General features: G+C 45.9%; 1 protein-coding gene across 2 annotated transcripts in view; it reads right to left on the bottom strand.

The window, feature by feature from the left end:
• LOC128404418 (transmembrane protein 132D-like) overlaps nucleotides 1-14,439 on the bottom strand; it is a 468,160-nt gene that overhangs the window by 285,767 nt on the left and 167,954 nt on the right. For both annotated transcript variants that reach the window (XM_053370015.1, XM_053370016.1), the window contains one exon: nucleotides 810-956. In XM_053370015.1, coding sequence (XP_053225990.1) covers nucleotides 810-956 — 147 coding nt within the window. The remainder of the gene's footprint in view (nucleotides 1-809; nucleotides 957-14,439) is intronic.

The following is a 14,439-nucleotide window of genomic DNA, read 5'->3' as shown; positions in this document are numbered from 1 at the left end:
CTTTATTATTTCTATTTCCATTGCGTTACAATAAAACATTATTCTGCTCATGCTATGCAGCCTCTTAAACCTGATGTCACTTAAGGCTTCCATATGTCATGATCCTGCTCTGCTCTTTCACCAGCTCATTCACTTACCTGCCTGCCCTTCCTTGTCACCTATGACTACCAGGTAGGTGCTTAAATCAGGGAAGAGGAACTTGCAGCCTTCAAGTTGTTGTTGAACTCCAACTCTCATCAGTCCAAGCCAGCATGGCCAATGGTCAGGGGTGATGGGAGTTTTAGTTCAGTAACATCAGGAGAGCCAAATCTTTCCCACCCTGGTTTCCATAACACTCCTGTGACTGTGTATCATAGGGAAAGATCTATAGTGGTGAGCAAGTGCTTTCTCAGGAAAGTTTATCTGTTATATGTTTTTCGAGGCTGCCCTGATAAGCTTCTGAGCCACACCGCTGGCTGATGCTGAATTCAATACAAGTCAGGTAATTGGGTCCAGACTTCAGAGATGGAGACTGGGGATAACATTTTCAGACTGAAGGTTTTCCATTTCCCAATTCTCAATTCACAAATATCCTGAGGTTAGAAATGGTGCAGACTAGATCTCTTACACTTTGCCATGTCCTGCATGACCTGAATGGACACTCCAGAATACAGCAAACACCCCGACAGATCTTGGCATGGCAAGGGAAAATCAACAGTGATGTCCAAACTTCTTTTTAAGGAAGTGGGTCACTACAATTCACTTTCCCAGGAGGTACGCAGAAGTACCCTGAGACACAGCTTGAAAACTACTGGTAATAACCTACGTACCTCTTTCCCAAGGGGGTAGATTTTCTTCGACAAAATATAACAGCCGGTGCATATTTCCCAATATAATCCACACTCTTCTGGACGTCCCATGTGTATGGATTGCTGGCTCTTATGCTGAAAACATTGACGCCTTTCTTCACCTTTGCCCTGGGAGAAAGAAGAAGCTATGTTAACAAGCAGACAGGGACTGCGAGGTCTAGCTGCTCTCACCAGTCTTCACTGCATTACCACTCACTACTGGTCCTTCAAAGAGGCGATGATTTAAGAAAGCTATCCTTTGGCATTCAGACAGGTAGAGTTTATTTAGCTGTGCGGGGTATGCACACAGCACTAAAAAGGGCATCAAACTCTCATGCCAAGGTAATACAACATGTTTGCTGCGCCACTTAGTTTAATGACCCTAGACTCTAGTTGTGACCAAGATACTGAGGTCCAATCTGTGCTATTCATTTAAAGCAGTATCATACCACTTTAAACAGTTAAGGCTCTCCCCCCCCCATAAAATTCTGAGAAGTGTAGTTTGTTAAGAGTGCAGAGAACTGCACTTCCCAGAATTCTCTGCAAAGGATCAATTGTTAAACTGCTCTGGGAACTGTAGCTATGTAAAGGAAATAGGGGTCTTCTTACACTGCTCAGTACCCTTAAACTACACTTCCCATGATTCTTTGGGGAAAACCTCAACTGCTTTGAAGTGGTATGATGATGCTTTAAATGCTTTTAATGCAGGCAGAGGCTTCAGAGTCCCCAGTTAAGGAGCTAGAACAGGTTCATGAGTCAACCTTATGCTGGTGATCAGGGACAAGTGAACGTGAGGCTCTTAGGAGCCCCCCAAACCATATCCAAACATGGGCACTTTTGGTGTCAATAAATGTTCTACTGGAACAAAGAAAGAACTGGTTGGAAATCAGGATCCCAGAGAGATGAAGCATGAAGCTGGGAATCAGGATCCCAAGATCCCATTCTGCTGGATGTCTCTCAGTGTGGATGCCAGTTCCCTATGTACACCAAAGGTGATGTTCGGGCTTCAACATGGAACACAGGAAGATTGGTCCAATGTGACTATAGGAAGCTGTCTTCCACCAAGTCAGTTCATCTACTGCAAAACTGTCTACACCAGGGGTTGTCAACTTGGTCCCTACCACCCACTAGTGGGCATTTCAGGATTCTAGGTGGGGCAGTAGGGGGTTCTGTGGCACAAGCTGAATCCTCCTTCCATCGAGCACTGGTGGGCAGTAAGGAAATTTTACCATCAAGAAAGATGAAGAAGAGATGAGAAGAGTTTGGATTTGACATCCCTCTTTATCACTACCCGAAGGAGTCTCAAAGCGGCTAACATTCTCCTTTCCCTTCCTCCCCCACAACAAACACTCTGTGAGGTAAGTGGAGCTGAGAGACTTCAAAGAAGTGTGACTAGCCCAAGGTCACCTAGCAGCTGCATGTGGAGGAGCGGGGAAGTGAACCCGGTTCACCAGATTACAAGTCTACCACTCTTAACCACTAGGTATGAAAAGACTGACTACTCATGGTCTACACTAATTAGCAGTGACTCTCCAGGGTTTCAGCTCTACCTGGAGATGCTGGAGCTTCTGCATGCAAAGTAGACACTTAACCACTGAGCTCCATCCCTTCCCAGCAACTGGGAAGGGCAGGTGGTTGTAGTTTTTAGATCAGGCGTCAGAAACATGTAGCCTCCAAGATGCAGATCAACTTCCACCAGCCCCAGCCAGCTGGGCAGATGGCTATGGATGGTGGTAACCCAACACCATCCAAAGCACCACAATCTCCCCAAGCTTGGCCAGGATCCTCACCCTGTGACTAGTAGCATCAGAATAAATTGCACAAATGAAAGGATAATGCATGCAAAGCAAGAGAATTGTGTGCATTTGCCCAATTTGTGCAGGTTGCAGAATCCAACTTTCCTTGATTTTAGAATCTGGATTGCTGTGACATGTGATTCTGATATTTTCTTTGAAAAGCAGGGTACACAGGGCCTTGAATATGCATGAGGGGCTTTGCAAGTGTCAAATGAAGAAGAGATGTCATTATTACAAGGGAAGGCACATTTGGCAGCCTCTCCCGAGACGGCTTTTGACTTAAACAGTGGGAAGAGTGCCAAGGCAGTGTAACAAACAACACGGGATTCCTTTCCCAATCCATTTGGATTACAAGACTGGCATATATTGGGTTCATCTGCCTAGCTGGCCTTCAGATTCTACCCTTTGGCTGTTTTCACAATTTGTCTTGAACAATTATTCTATGTGGGAGGACAGACACTTTGCCACTGGATCTCTTGGAGTTTGTCAAGCAGCTCTATGGGTTTTCGACACAATTATCCTATCATAGAATCATAGAATGGTAGAGTTGGAAGGGATCCAAGGGTCATCTAGTCCAACCCCCTACAATGCAAGAATCTCAGCTAAAGCATCCATGACAGATGGCCATCCAACCTCTGCTTAAAAACCTCCAAGGAAGGAGAGTTCAACACCTTCCAAGGGAGTCGGTTCCACTATTGAACAGCTCTTACTGTCCGAAAGTTCTTTCTGATGTTTAGTAAGAATCTCCTGTTCCACTTTATTTTAAAAAAAAATAAAAAAATCCAGCTTTCCTAAACCTTAAAGCAAACTTTAAAACCAAAGTAGAAGCCAGATATCTAAATAAGCTCATCTCTAAATACATCTGACATCTGAAGGCAGACCGAATAAAGGTCCATTCATAACATTCAAAACAATTCACACCATTGCCCTAGGGCCAGTAGGAAAGGGTCAAATCACAGTCCCTGAGGAAGGTCATTCTGAAGTCTTGGAGTCAACCCTGAACAAGTCCAGGATCCTTGTTTCATAAGATTTCTCCATCTAAACTGTGGGACAACAGAGCAAGACCCTTGATGGTGATCTCATCAGGCAGGCAGAGTACATATTGACATTCCGATTTTGTGCTGTTCTTATCCCTGTCCTTCCTTAAAAAGGTAAAGGTAAAGGTACCCCTGCCCGTACGGGCCAGTCGTGTCCGACTCTAGGGTTGTGCGCTCATCTCACTTAAGAGGCCGGGAGCCAGCGCTGTCCGAAGACACTTCCGGGTCACGTGGCCAGCGTGACGAAGCTGCTCCGGCGAGCCAGCACCAGCGCAGCACACGGAAATGCCGTTTACCTTCCCACTATAAAGCGGTACCTATTTATCTACTTGCACTTAGGGGTGCTTTCGAACTGCTAGGTGGGCAGGAGCTGGGACCGAAAGACGGGAGCCCCCCTGAAAGGCGGGGATTCGAACCGCCGACCATACGATCGGCAAGTCCTAGGCACTGAGGTTTTACCCACAGCGCCACCCGCGTCCTTCCTTATTGGGAACCAAATGCATGAAATCTGGGGGGTGCTCTCTGCCCAGAGACGCCTGCCTGGCACCAACTTTGTCATCATTTTGATTTCCGCCCCCCTGGGCACTTGGGCACCACTAACAATTTGTGTCTCACTTCTTCCAATGTTCTGGAAAGTGCAAATTATTCAAGTGCAGCTTTGCAGGTCAACCAAATCATATTCATCCCCCATCCCTACCTAGAACAGAACAATCTTAATCTTGCATGTGCCTTTGAATTGAAGATCAGCAAAGGATCAGGCTACATCTAGGGGAGCTACATCTCATGGCAACTCAAAAATAGGGCCTTCCCAGAGTGCCCCCCACATTGTGGAATGACCCCCCTTTAGAGATACAATGGGCGTCTATAGGGCAGGCCTTCTGCCAGATGTTAAAAACCATTTCCATGGGCACTCCCAGGCACTGATCCTTAGTACCCCTTTTACTGAATTGGTTGACATGTTATTGCTACTTGAGCGTACTGGTTTTATTTTGTACACCACCTTGTCATTTCCCTCCCCACAATGAAAAACAGCCTATAAATAATTTTAAATAATAAATAAAATATGCATGGTGGGCTGTGTGTGGTGGGGTGATCAGAGGTATCCCAAGAGTCTGCAGCAAGAGATTCCTGTCAGGTACAGATTTTCAGGTCTACCTAGTTTACATTTTCCCTAGAACTTTTCTGCGCAATCTCACAAGTCTCTTCGTAAACTAGAGAGAGGAGGAATTTGCTATGGGCGTTCAGGGCAAACCAGATAACCTTGCACATATGTCAGGAAGAGAAGCACCTGCATGCTCCAGCAGAAAATCAGACTTGCAAATGCTTAAATAAAAGGAGCAGGCTAGTCTTGTGCTCTGCTGGGGAAGGCGGAGAGGAGAGGAAGGCAGGATGAAGGGCTATGAGACAAGCATTACCCCCAATCTCCATTTCTACTTCTGGATAGTAACCCCTAATTCTATGCCCATTTCCCTGGGGCGCACTCATCATAGACCCATAACAAGGAACCTGTGGTCCCCTACTAACAAGCTGGAACATGTGCAGAGGCCAGTGACCAAGATGATAAAGGGTCTTGAAATGAAGCTTTCTTTACGATCTTATTTCTTTCATAAAAATTGTACACCGCTTGATTTTAAAAAAAACAAAAACCTTAAAGCAGTTAACAACAAAAATAAAACATTTGAGGGAGTTGGGCATGTTGAGCCTGGAGAAGAAAAGATTGAGAGATAATAGACCTCTTTGAATATCTGAAGGACTGTCAACATGGCAAATGGAGCAAGCTTACTTCTGCTGCTCCAGAGGATAGGACTGATGGTTAAAACACTTTGGAAATTGCAGCTCTGAGGGCGGGGCGGGGATTGGTGTCTCCTAAAAACTCTCAGCATCCTTAACAAACCACAGCTCTCAAAAGCCTTTGGAGGAAGCCGTGACTGTTTAAAGTGGCATCATAGTGCTTTAAACTAATGATGTGAATGCCACTGGCCCTCATTGCCACTGGTTCTTGTCTGCCATGCACTCTGCTCATTTTTCCAGCAACGGTTTCCAAACCCAGGCTATGTTAATAGACTGATCATAACCACTCCTTCAAAATGAAAAACATTTTAAAAAACCACTGAAGCCTATTTAATAAACTCTACAATTGTAGCCTGTTCTTTTTGCATCATTCCTCAGAACGAAAGCATTCATAGCTCTGCAGCCTTTGGTAAGCCAGGAGGTCCTGTCTCCTCGCTTCCTTTCCTCCTCGTTTCAGAGAGTGCAGTCTTGTGCACTCTTACTTGGGAGTAAGCCGCAGTGAGCTAGCTGCTCCTCTAATGGAGGGAAAGAAACCAAACATGGGCAGCATTATATTACAGACTTGTAGCAGAAAATAAGCACAAATGCCTGGTGAATAGAGACAGTTGGAGCAGATGGAGTGAGCCACCAGGAATCAATACCTTTGCATTTCCCAAAGACAGTAATTTCCCAACACACTCTTCTTGACCCGCTAAACACCATGTTTACTCGGGTGATAAGGAGAGGCTTCAAATCATGCAATTAAAATGCAGGTGCCGTTCCGTTTTCATTTACTTGTGCATGCCTCTTTTAACATCTCCCAGCCTTGTTTCTTCTTCCTCTTCACTTCTTTGTAGTTTACAACCAGTTAGCACTTTAGCTCCCAGCCCCTGTCATTACTGCAGGCTGGTAACGGCCGTGAAATTGTTACTTAAGTGTTGTATAAAGTGGAACAGCTGGCTGGCAAAGACATAACTGTGTTGCAACGCCGCACAGCGCCAAGGGCCACAGTGCAATGTCAACCGAGCCGTCGTGTCTGGCTCTAACCACCAAAGAGATGAATTTTGGGGTAGTATTTTTATAAAAGCTCCACGGGAGGCACAGGAAGAAGATCAAAGCAGAGTTTGAACAGAAAGTTGATAAGTTTTTTTCTTCCTTTCTGTGCACAAAGGTTTGGGAACATACAATTGCATTTGTTTGTATTTGTCCTATTCCACTCCTCTCTCTACAGCAAACAGCCTGGCTTGGTGTGATAGCCTAGGATTCAGATTCAGATGCTGAACCTGAGGGATCCCAGCCTGCACAGGATCCCCCGCCTCCAGAATCAGCTGAGCTGGGGCTAGGGCTGGGGCCTGAGCCTGAAGGGCCCTCACCTGTGCTGGATCCCCAGGTGCAGGCACCAGCTGAGTCTGCTCTGGCCCCTGAGGTGAGGGAAGACCCATTGCCTGCAGGTGCTCCACTCTCAGCCCCGTCAGAGGAAGCTGAGGTTGCCTCTGGGTCCAGCCTCTCCAGCCTCTCCTGAGCTGCAGAGGCTCAGGGCAGAGAGGTGGAGGGAACTAAGTTCCCGCAGGAGGAGTGCTCGCCTCCAGGCCAGGAGAGGCGAGTCACCTGAGGATTGGGGCTGCCCTATGCCTGGGGGCAGATAAAATCCTGCCAGCCCCAGTCCCAAGTTGCGGGAGCAATATTGTTGGTTGCTAGTTCCTGCCTGAACCCTGTCCTGCTTTTCTGCCCGAGCTCCTGACCCGCCCTGGCTCCCTGCTTGCAAGCCTGTTCCTGACTTCACCCGGCTCCCTGCCCTGCACCCAGCTTCAGCTACTACAGACTGCCTCCACATGCACCTTTGACCATGGACTGGGCTTGGACCTCACCTCTCGGGTAACCCACGGGACCAGCACACTTGGCATCAGCACCCAGTATGGTTAGGCACATGTCGGGGCCCATCTGCATGTACAATATACTGCTGGTGGGCTGACGCTGGAATTGTGGCTGTCTGCTGTTGGAGAAAGGATACTGAGCCAGGTGGAGCTTGCTGTGATCCTGCAAGCCAATGCTGGTCCTATAATATGCATCAGGAGGCATACAGTGGCCAGAGACCACTCACTGCCACCATCCCCTCCCCAAATTCGAGTTACTATCAAAAGCACATAAAGAAGTTGGCAAACATCTGTAAAAGACACCTCAATTGGGACGCAACAGAACCAAGTCTCTGCAACCCCACTTGGGGAAGGGGTCACATGTAAAAGGTCTCAGGGTTCAATCCCTGGCCTCTCCAGTTTAAAGTAGCAGGCAATACATGATGTGAAATACCCACCTCTAACTTATCTTTATGGAGGATAAAGCTATCAATATTAACTAGTCATGATAATTATGTTTCTCCCACCACTGACAGAGGCAGTAGACTACTGACTAACAATAGCTGGGAATTGCAAGTGGGGAGAATGATCTTGTGCTCAGGTCTTGTTTGTATGCACCCCAGAGGCATCTGGGTGGCCTTTGTGAAAATGGGGTGCCCAATTAGATGGGCCTTTCGCCAGATCCAGTGGGGCTCTTCTTATGTGAGTCCAGATAGCCACTGCCAGTTAGATGAACAAATTGTCTGTTCTGGAAAGAGAACTGTGCACTGTGTCCAGTTCTGGGTGCCACATTTTAAGAAGGATATTGACAAGCTGGAACATGTGCAGAAGAAGGAGGCCAAGATGATCTATGGTGTGGAAACCAAACCTTATGAGGAACAGTTGAGGAAGTTGGGTGTGTTCAGCCCGGATAAGAGAAGACTGAGCAATGATAGCTGTCTTCAAATATCTGAGGGGCTGACACATGGAAGATAAGTTTGTCTGCTGCTCTGGAGGGTAGGACCTGAAGCAATGGATTCAAATTACAAGAAAGGAGATTCCAACTAAACATGAGGAATAACGTTCTGATGGGAAGAGCTGTTCAGCAGTGGAATGGCCTGATGGGTTCTCCTCTGTTGAATGTTTTTAAGCAGAGATTGAATGTCCATCTGTCAGGGATTCTTTAGCTGTAATTCCTGGGGTCCATTCCAACCCTACATTTCTATGATTCTATGAAATAGTCTAACCTGGTATAAGACAGCTTCCAGTGCCTGCCCCCCACCTAACCCCCTGGAGATCAGAAGACGTTCGGCAACGGACTCAGCTACAGTGCAGAAGGAAGCCACCATGGGAGCTGGGGACAGAAATGCTTTCCTTGTGTACATGGGTACTTCGTATAGACATTAGATGACTTTGCATACTCTAACACTCTAAGTTTTTCTGGGTTACACTTTCTTGATGGAAAAGCGTAAATAGAAAAAAAAAACAGTTTAAAGTCTCCAAGTTCCTTGTGGACTTGGCATAATTTACGGGGAGCGATCTAGCAAAACGTAAGTCATTTAAAGCTGAATAATATACCCACAAATTCTTATTAAGGTCTGCGCTTTCTCCAGCCCTGCGAGACAGAAACCAGTTATCATTATGCATCACCATGAAAGCAGATTAAAATTAAATCAATCTGTTTATCTATGGGTTTGCAAGACAGCTTTCACTCCCCAAACCTAACATGTTCTCCTTCTAATTAACATTTCAGGAGGAAACGAGGAATGCTCACACACATACATACACAATCACCCAGACAGTGAAGCATCCTCACTCAGAGATGGATTTTTTTTGAAAAAGAAGAAGAAGAAAGAAAGAAGTCCCATAAGGCTTTCTAATTAAATTTAATTAGTGAAAGGGCACAAGCCCAATGCAAACTTCAGAAGATGAACTTCGCATGCCTGAGTTAAATAAAGCAGATTTCTTGGAGATGTTTGGTCTGTGAACTGGGTAGACGTTACAGTGCGTGTTTCTGCAGCAGGGCGTCAGGGGCTGAGACAAGGAGCCTCGTGCCCCCATAATGTTACCAGGCTTCTCACTTTCACTGGAAGAGTGGGGATTTGGGGTTCATTTGCTCTCTGGAGCAGCAAGTCAAATCACAAGGCCATTACCCGGCTGGCAGCTTCTGGTGTGCTAGACTAGCTGACGCATGGCTGTCTGTGACAACTATTTCATGTGCAATAACAACAGCTATATAAAGAAGCGACACTCAGAGGAGCAAGGAGAGCACTCACCATCCTGTTGCTGTTTTGCTGGATGGAGAAAAACATAGAAGTAAGGAAAGAGCTTTAATGCTGACATACACACAAAGGTTTTCACTGTCCACCACAGTCATAGAACCACAGAATTGTAGAGTTGGAAGGGACTACAAGCGTCATCTAGTCCAACCCCCTGCAATGCAGATATCTTTTGCCCAACATGAGGTTTCAACCCATGACCCTGAAATTAAGAGTCACGTGCTCTTGCAACCAAGCTATTGTTTCTTTAGAAAGTATCTTACTCATCTACTGGGTATTTTGGACACCTCTTAAGATATTGGAACCAAATTTTGCATGGCAGCTCCTTCGAGATCAGCAAGCGCTTTTCACCTATGTTTGGTTACAGTTGGGTGCTCCTTTGAATCAAGATGGCAGCCTGTAGCTTTGAAAACTGCACTAACTTTGACCATTGATTTCAAAGCTATACAGTGGTACCTTGGTTTACGAACTTAATCCATTCCGGAAGTCCGTTCTTAAACCAAAGCATTCTTAAACCAAGGCATGCTTTCCCATAGCAGTGGGGGACTCAATTGACAAATGGAACACATTCAACATGTTCTGCTTCCAAGGCAAAGTTCACAAACCAAAACGCCTACTTCCGAGTTTGCAGCGTTCTTCATCAACTTGTTCATAAACTAAGCTGTTCTTAAACCAAGGTACCACTGTACATTGTTGGTGTGTTTGAATTCCTGGGCAGCACTGGGCATGAGGTTGCTAGTTATTCCTATAAGAGGTTCTCAGTTTTCTTAACAACAACAAAAGAGGAAGATAGCCATTGGCGTGCCTACAATTATTTGATTCTATGCGTTCTGAGCCAGAAAATTTGTTTGACAGCTCAAAGCTCAGGGTAAGTCCTTACAACAAGAGTCAAGTTTTGGTTCTCCCTCTAAATAATAATAATCATTAAAATGCTGGCCTGAATTTGCATAAAATAAATAAATAAATAAATTACCATATGCAAAGTTATCCAAACATGTCACGAACCTGCACCCCAAACCTTTCGTGTAATTTATTTATTTATTTATTTATTTATTTAAAATACTTTGACATTAATTCCCAGGGCGAGGCATAGTGGATAATTTATTTCTATATTGTAACTGGATCATTGGTCGGCTGTGTGTGTGTGTGTCTGTGTGTGTGGGTGTGTTTTTAAAGCCTATATTGTTCCGAAACTCGGTTTGCTCTAGTTCTGCTAGCAAATGATTTCCAATAAGGATTTATCCCCTCTTCCAAATCACCCTACATGTGTAGATAGCATGAAATGCTCAGTTGTGCTCGGCTTCCCAACCATGCTGGCTTTCAGCAAATAAACATACCCTCAGTTCCAGAATAAGCAGTTCCACCTCCAGGCATCCCCAAACACTCGATCTAATCACTGAGGCAGAAGGGAGCACAATTAATATAATAATGAGTGAGGCTAAAATTATTCTCTGTCCAGCTCTCTCTCCCCCCCCCTCTTAAATCTAGGATGGGAGGGGGAGGAGGGAATACATTGGTGCACACACACACAACACACACTCCCAAATGCCCCCATTTATCAGAGGCAGTCTCTGCTTTCCAATACCTCCTATACTGGGAGAACATTGTGATTTGCTAGACATCTCATTCTTCAAGGTTCAACTTGCTCTCCAGGATCCCTGGAAGTAAAACCCCAGAGTGAATGTATGGCTGTCCCTCAGGCACATGCAGGGCCAAGCAACCTTTTGTCTGACCAGGTCAAAAATTAATGTTGCTGTCAGTTTCTGCTCCCAATCAGTTTCTCTGTGGGAGCAGATGGAAAAAGAGCAGGAAATAAGGCTTTCAGGGGTCACGAACCCTGACGGCTGTGCACTGCTTCCACTGTGGGAGGGACTATGCTTCTGAATACCAGGTGCTGGAAACCTGCTTGTGAACTTCTCATATGCATCTGATAGGCCCTGTTTAAAAAGAGTAAAAGGACCCCTGACCATTAGGTCCAGTCGCAGACGACTCTGGGGTTGCGGCGCTCATCTCACTTTACTGGCCGAGGGAGCCAGCATACAGCTTCCAGGTCATGTGGCCAGCATGATTAAGCCGCTTCTGGCAAACCAGAGCAGTACACGGAAATGTCGTTTACCTTACCTCCAGAGCGGTACCTATTTATCTACTTGCACTTCGTGCTTTTGAACTGCTAGGTTGGCAGGAGTAGGGACCAAGCAACAGGAGCTCACCCCGTCGCGGGGATTCGAACCTCTGACGTTCTGATCAGCAAGCCCTAGGCTCTGTGGTTTAACCCACAGTGCCACCTGCGTCCTAGGCCCTGTTTAGGGAAGCTTTTAATGTTTGACAGACTATTGTATTTTAGTATTTTGTTGGAAGCTGCCCAGAGTGGCTGGGGAAACCCAGCCAAATGGGCGGGGTATAAATTAATAATAATAATGATAATAATGATAATAATAATAATAATAATAATAATAATAATAATAATAATAATTATACCATGAGAACAGGAAACTGGACTAGATGGGCCACTGGGCTGATCCCGTGGGTTCTTTTTGTATTCTTATGTTAAGAGGGGAGGGGAAAAGTGGGGCTGGGGTGGATAGGCTGTGGATAAAGATTAATCTATTCTCTCCCCCATATTAGGGGTTCCACAGCCATATTGGCTAGCTATAACAGAGAGTGCAGGAGGTTGTTTTGGTCAGAGAAGTTAGGGAGTGTTGATCGTGCATATGGTGGGTGTCAGGAACTTCTGGGATCTGTGAACAGCTGCCCCTTGTGGTGAGCTGCAGAACTATAGGAACTGGCTTCCCAGTGAAGTACCTTCAGCCCCTTGACTGACTGCCCAGAATGGTCATTGAATGGTCCTGGACAGGAAGGTTTCCTATTTCAGTTGAGTCTTGCTTGGGCATCTAAGTCTTCCTGAACTCAGGAGTCCCCTTACATCCTTGGTTGTCCTTTGGTCCTCAATTTCTGGCTTGCTCCTGTCTCGTGGTTCCCCCTTTGGTTCTGATTTGCCCTTCAGTCCCGGCTACTAGCTTGCTCCAGGATGCTCAGTTTCCAGCTTCTAGATCACCTTAGCCTACAGCTCCTGGTCCAGCCCCAAACAGCAATGAGGACCAATGCAAACTCTGCCCCATGCAAGGTCTTAGGCATATCCTAACACTCCAGTGACCTGCACTCCCTAGCATGGTTGGTCAGTTCTGCATACACAACACTAGACCCACAATCCTATACATACTTGAGGGAGCATTCCTTTATGCACTCATCAGGACAGTTAACAAGCACCAGACCAGGTGGCCAGAGAAAAGAGGTTTCATATCAAAGACGCTAGTGGAGACTGCTCTAGTGCACTCCTCCCCAAGGGGAGCCAGCAATTTCAAAATTACACAAAATCTTTGTGGTTGAACCATCCTGAGTTAAAGCCATTTTGCGAGCATGGATGTAGGTCAGCAGGTAATTCTCTCCTGATGGAGCTTCCCACAGCACAGTTGATTTAACAGCAGCAGCATCTCTCTGCACCTCATCTTCTCAAAATTCCAGGGAGCATGCCTCAGTCTGCTTGCACATTGGAGTCATTGAAAGGGAAATTGCCCTGGATGTTGTATGGCTCTCATCCCAGCAGGCGATAGTCAAATACAAGCAACGGCACAGCCAGAACCTGCTAGCAAGCACAGCGAAGAGCGTTGTCTAAGCCAGGGCTCAGACCCAAAATCTATGTCTGCTTTCCAATGCCATGCTAATTAAGGATATTCCTGGGAATTCACACGCAGAGAAGCACACACCATACAGTTGTAGGCATGGCAGGAAGCCCTATCAACTCAAAAAACTCACACATTTGATGAGGCCTTACCTGATTTTGGATTTGGGTGCAGGAAGGTCCTGACAGAGGGCCCCCAGAACCTTGGAGATAGCAGTGGGAAATATGTTTATCTAGGGGGTGGAAGAGGAATTAGTTTGGTCCATATTTCACAGCTGGACAACCCGATCACTTCTGAACTTGCTTGCAGATCAGAAAATAAGAGTGTCGAGTCAAACTGTGCACAATTCTGCAGTGCAGTTTCAGTGTGCAAAAAGATTGCACCAAAAGATATATTTTGCATGAAGGCTGCATACAAAGCACATAGAATCTTAGAATCATAGAATTGTAAGAGATCCTAAGAGTCATCTAGTCCATCCCCTCCAGTGTAGGAAACTCAACTAAAGCATCAATGACAGATGGTCATCCAACCTCTGCTTAAAAACCTCCAGTGAAGGTGAGTCTACAATCTTCTTAAGCAGTCCGTTCCACTGTCGAAAAAGCTCTTGCTGTGAGAATGTTATTCCTGGTGTTTAGTCAGAATCTCTTGGAACTTGAAGCCATTGGCTAAGTCTCCTTAGCAGGAGTAAACAAGCTTGTTCCATCTTCCAGGTGGCTATCATATCTCGTCTCAGTCTCCTCTTTTCCAGGCTAAACATACCCAACTCCCTCAACCATTCCTCATAAGGCTTGGTTTCCAGACCCTTTATTTTACCTGTTCTCAAATCCGTTTGACTTCCAAAACGTTTGGAAACCAAAGCGTGGCTTCTGATTGGCTGCAGGAAGCTCCTGCAGCCAATCAGAAGCCACGGAAGCCCCATTGGACATTTGGCTTCCAAAATTACGTTTGAAAACCGGAACAGTCACTTCCTGGTTTTGATCGTTCAGGATCCAAAACTTTCAAGAACTAGGCTGTTCAGCTTCCAAGGTACGACTGTAGAGACTTGTATAGTGGCATTGTGATGTCAGCATTCCAGCCAGCCAAAAGCACTCAAGGGGGGTGCAAAGTAGGTTCAGTGGTGCGGTGTGGCTGGAAAGGGGTTGTGGTCTGGAAGGAATCCAGAAGGCCAGGAGTTTCCCATTCCTGCAATAGCTGCTGAAAAGGCCTTGAAAGTCCAAA

Source organism: Podarcis raffonei, chromosome 16 (assembly GCF_027172205.1).
Source record: "Podarcis raffonei isolate rPodRaf1 chromosome 16, rPodRaf1.pri, whole genome shotgun sequence".
NCBI lineage: Eukaryota > Metazoa > Chordata > Lepidosauria > Squamata > Lacertidae > Podarcis > Podarcis raffonei.
Note: the sequence above shows the minus strand (reverse complement) of the source record. Positions and strands in the feature narration are given on the sequence as shown.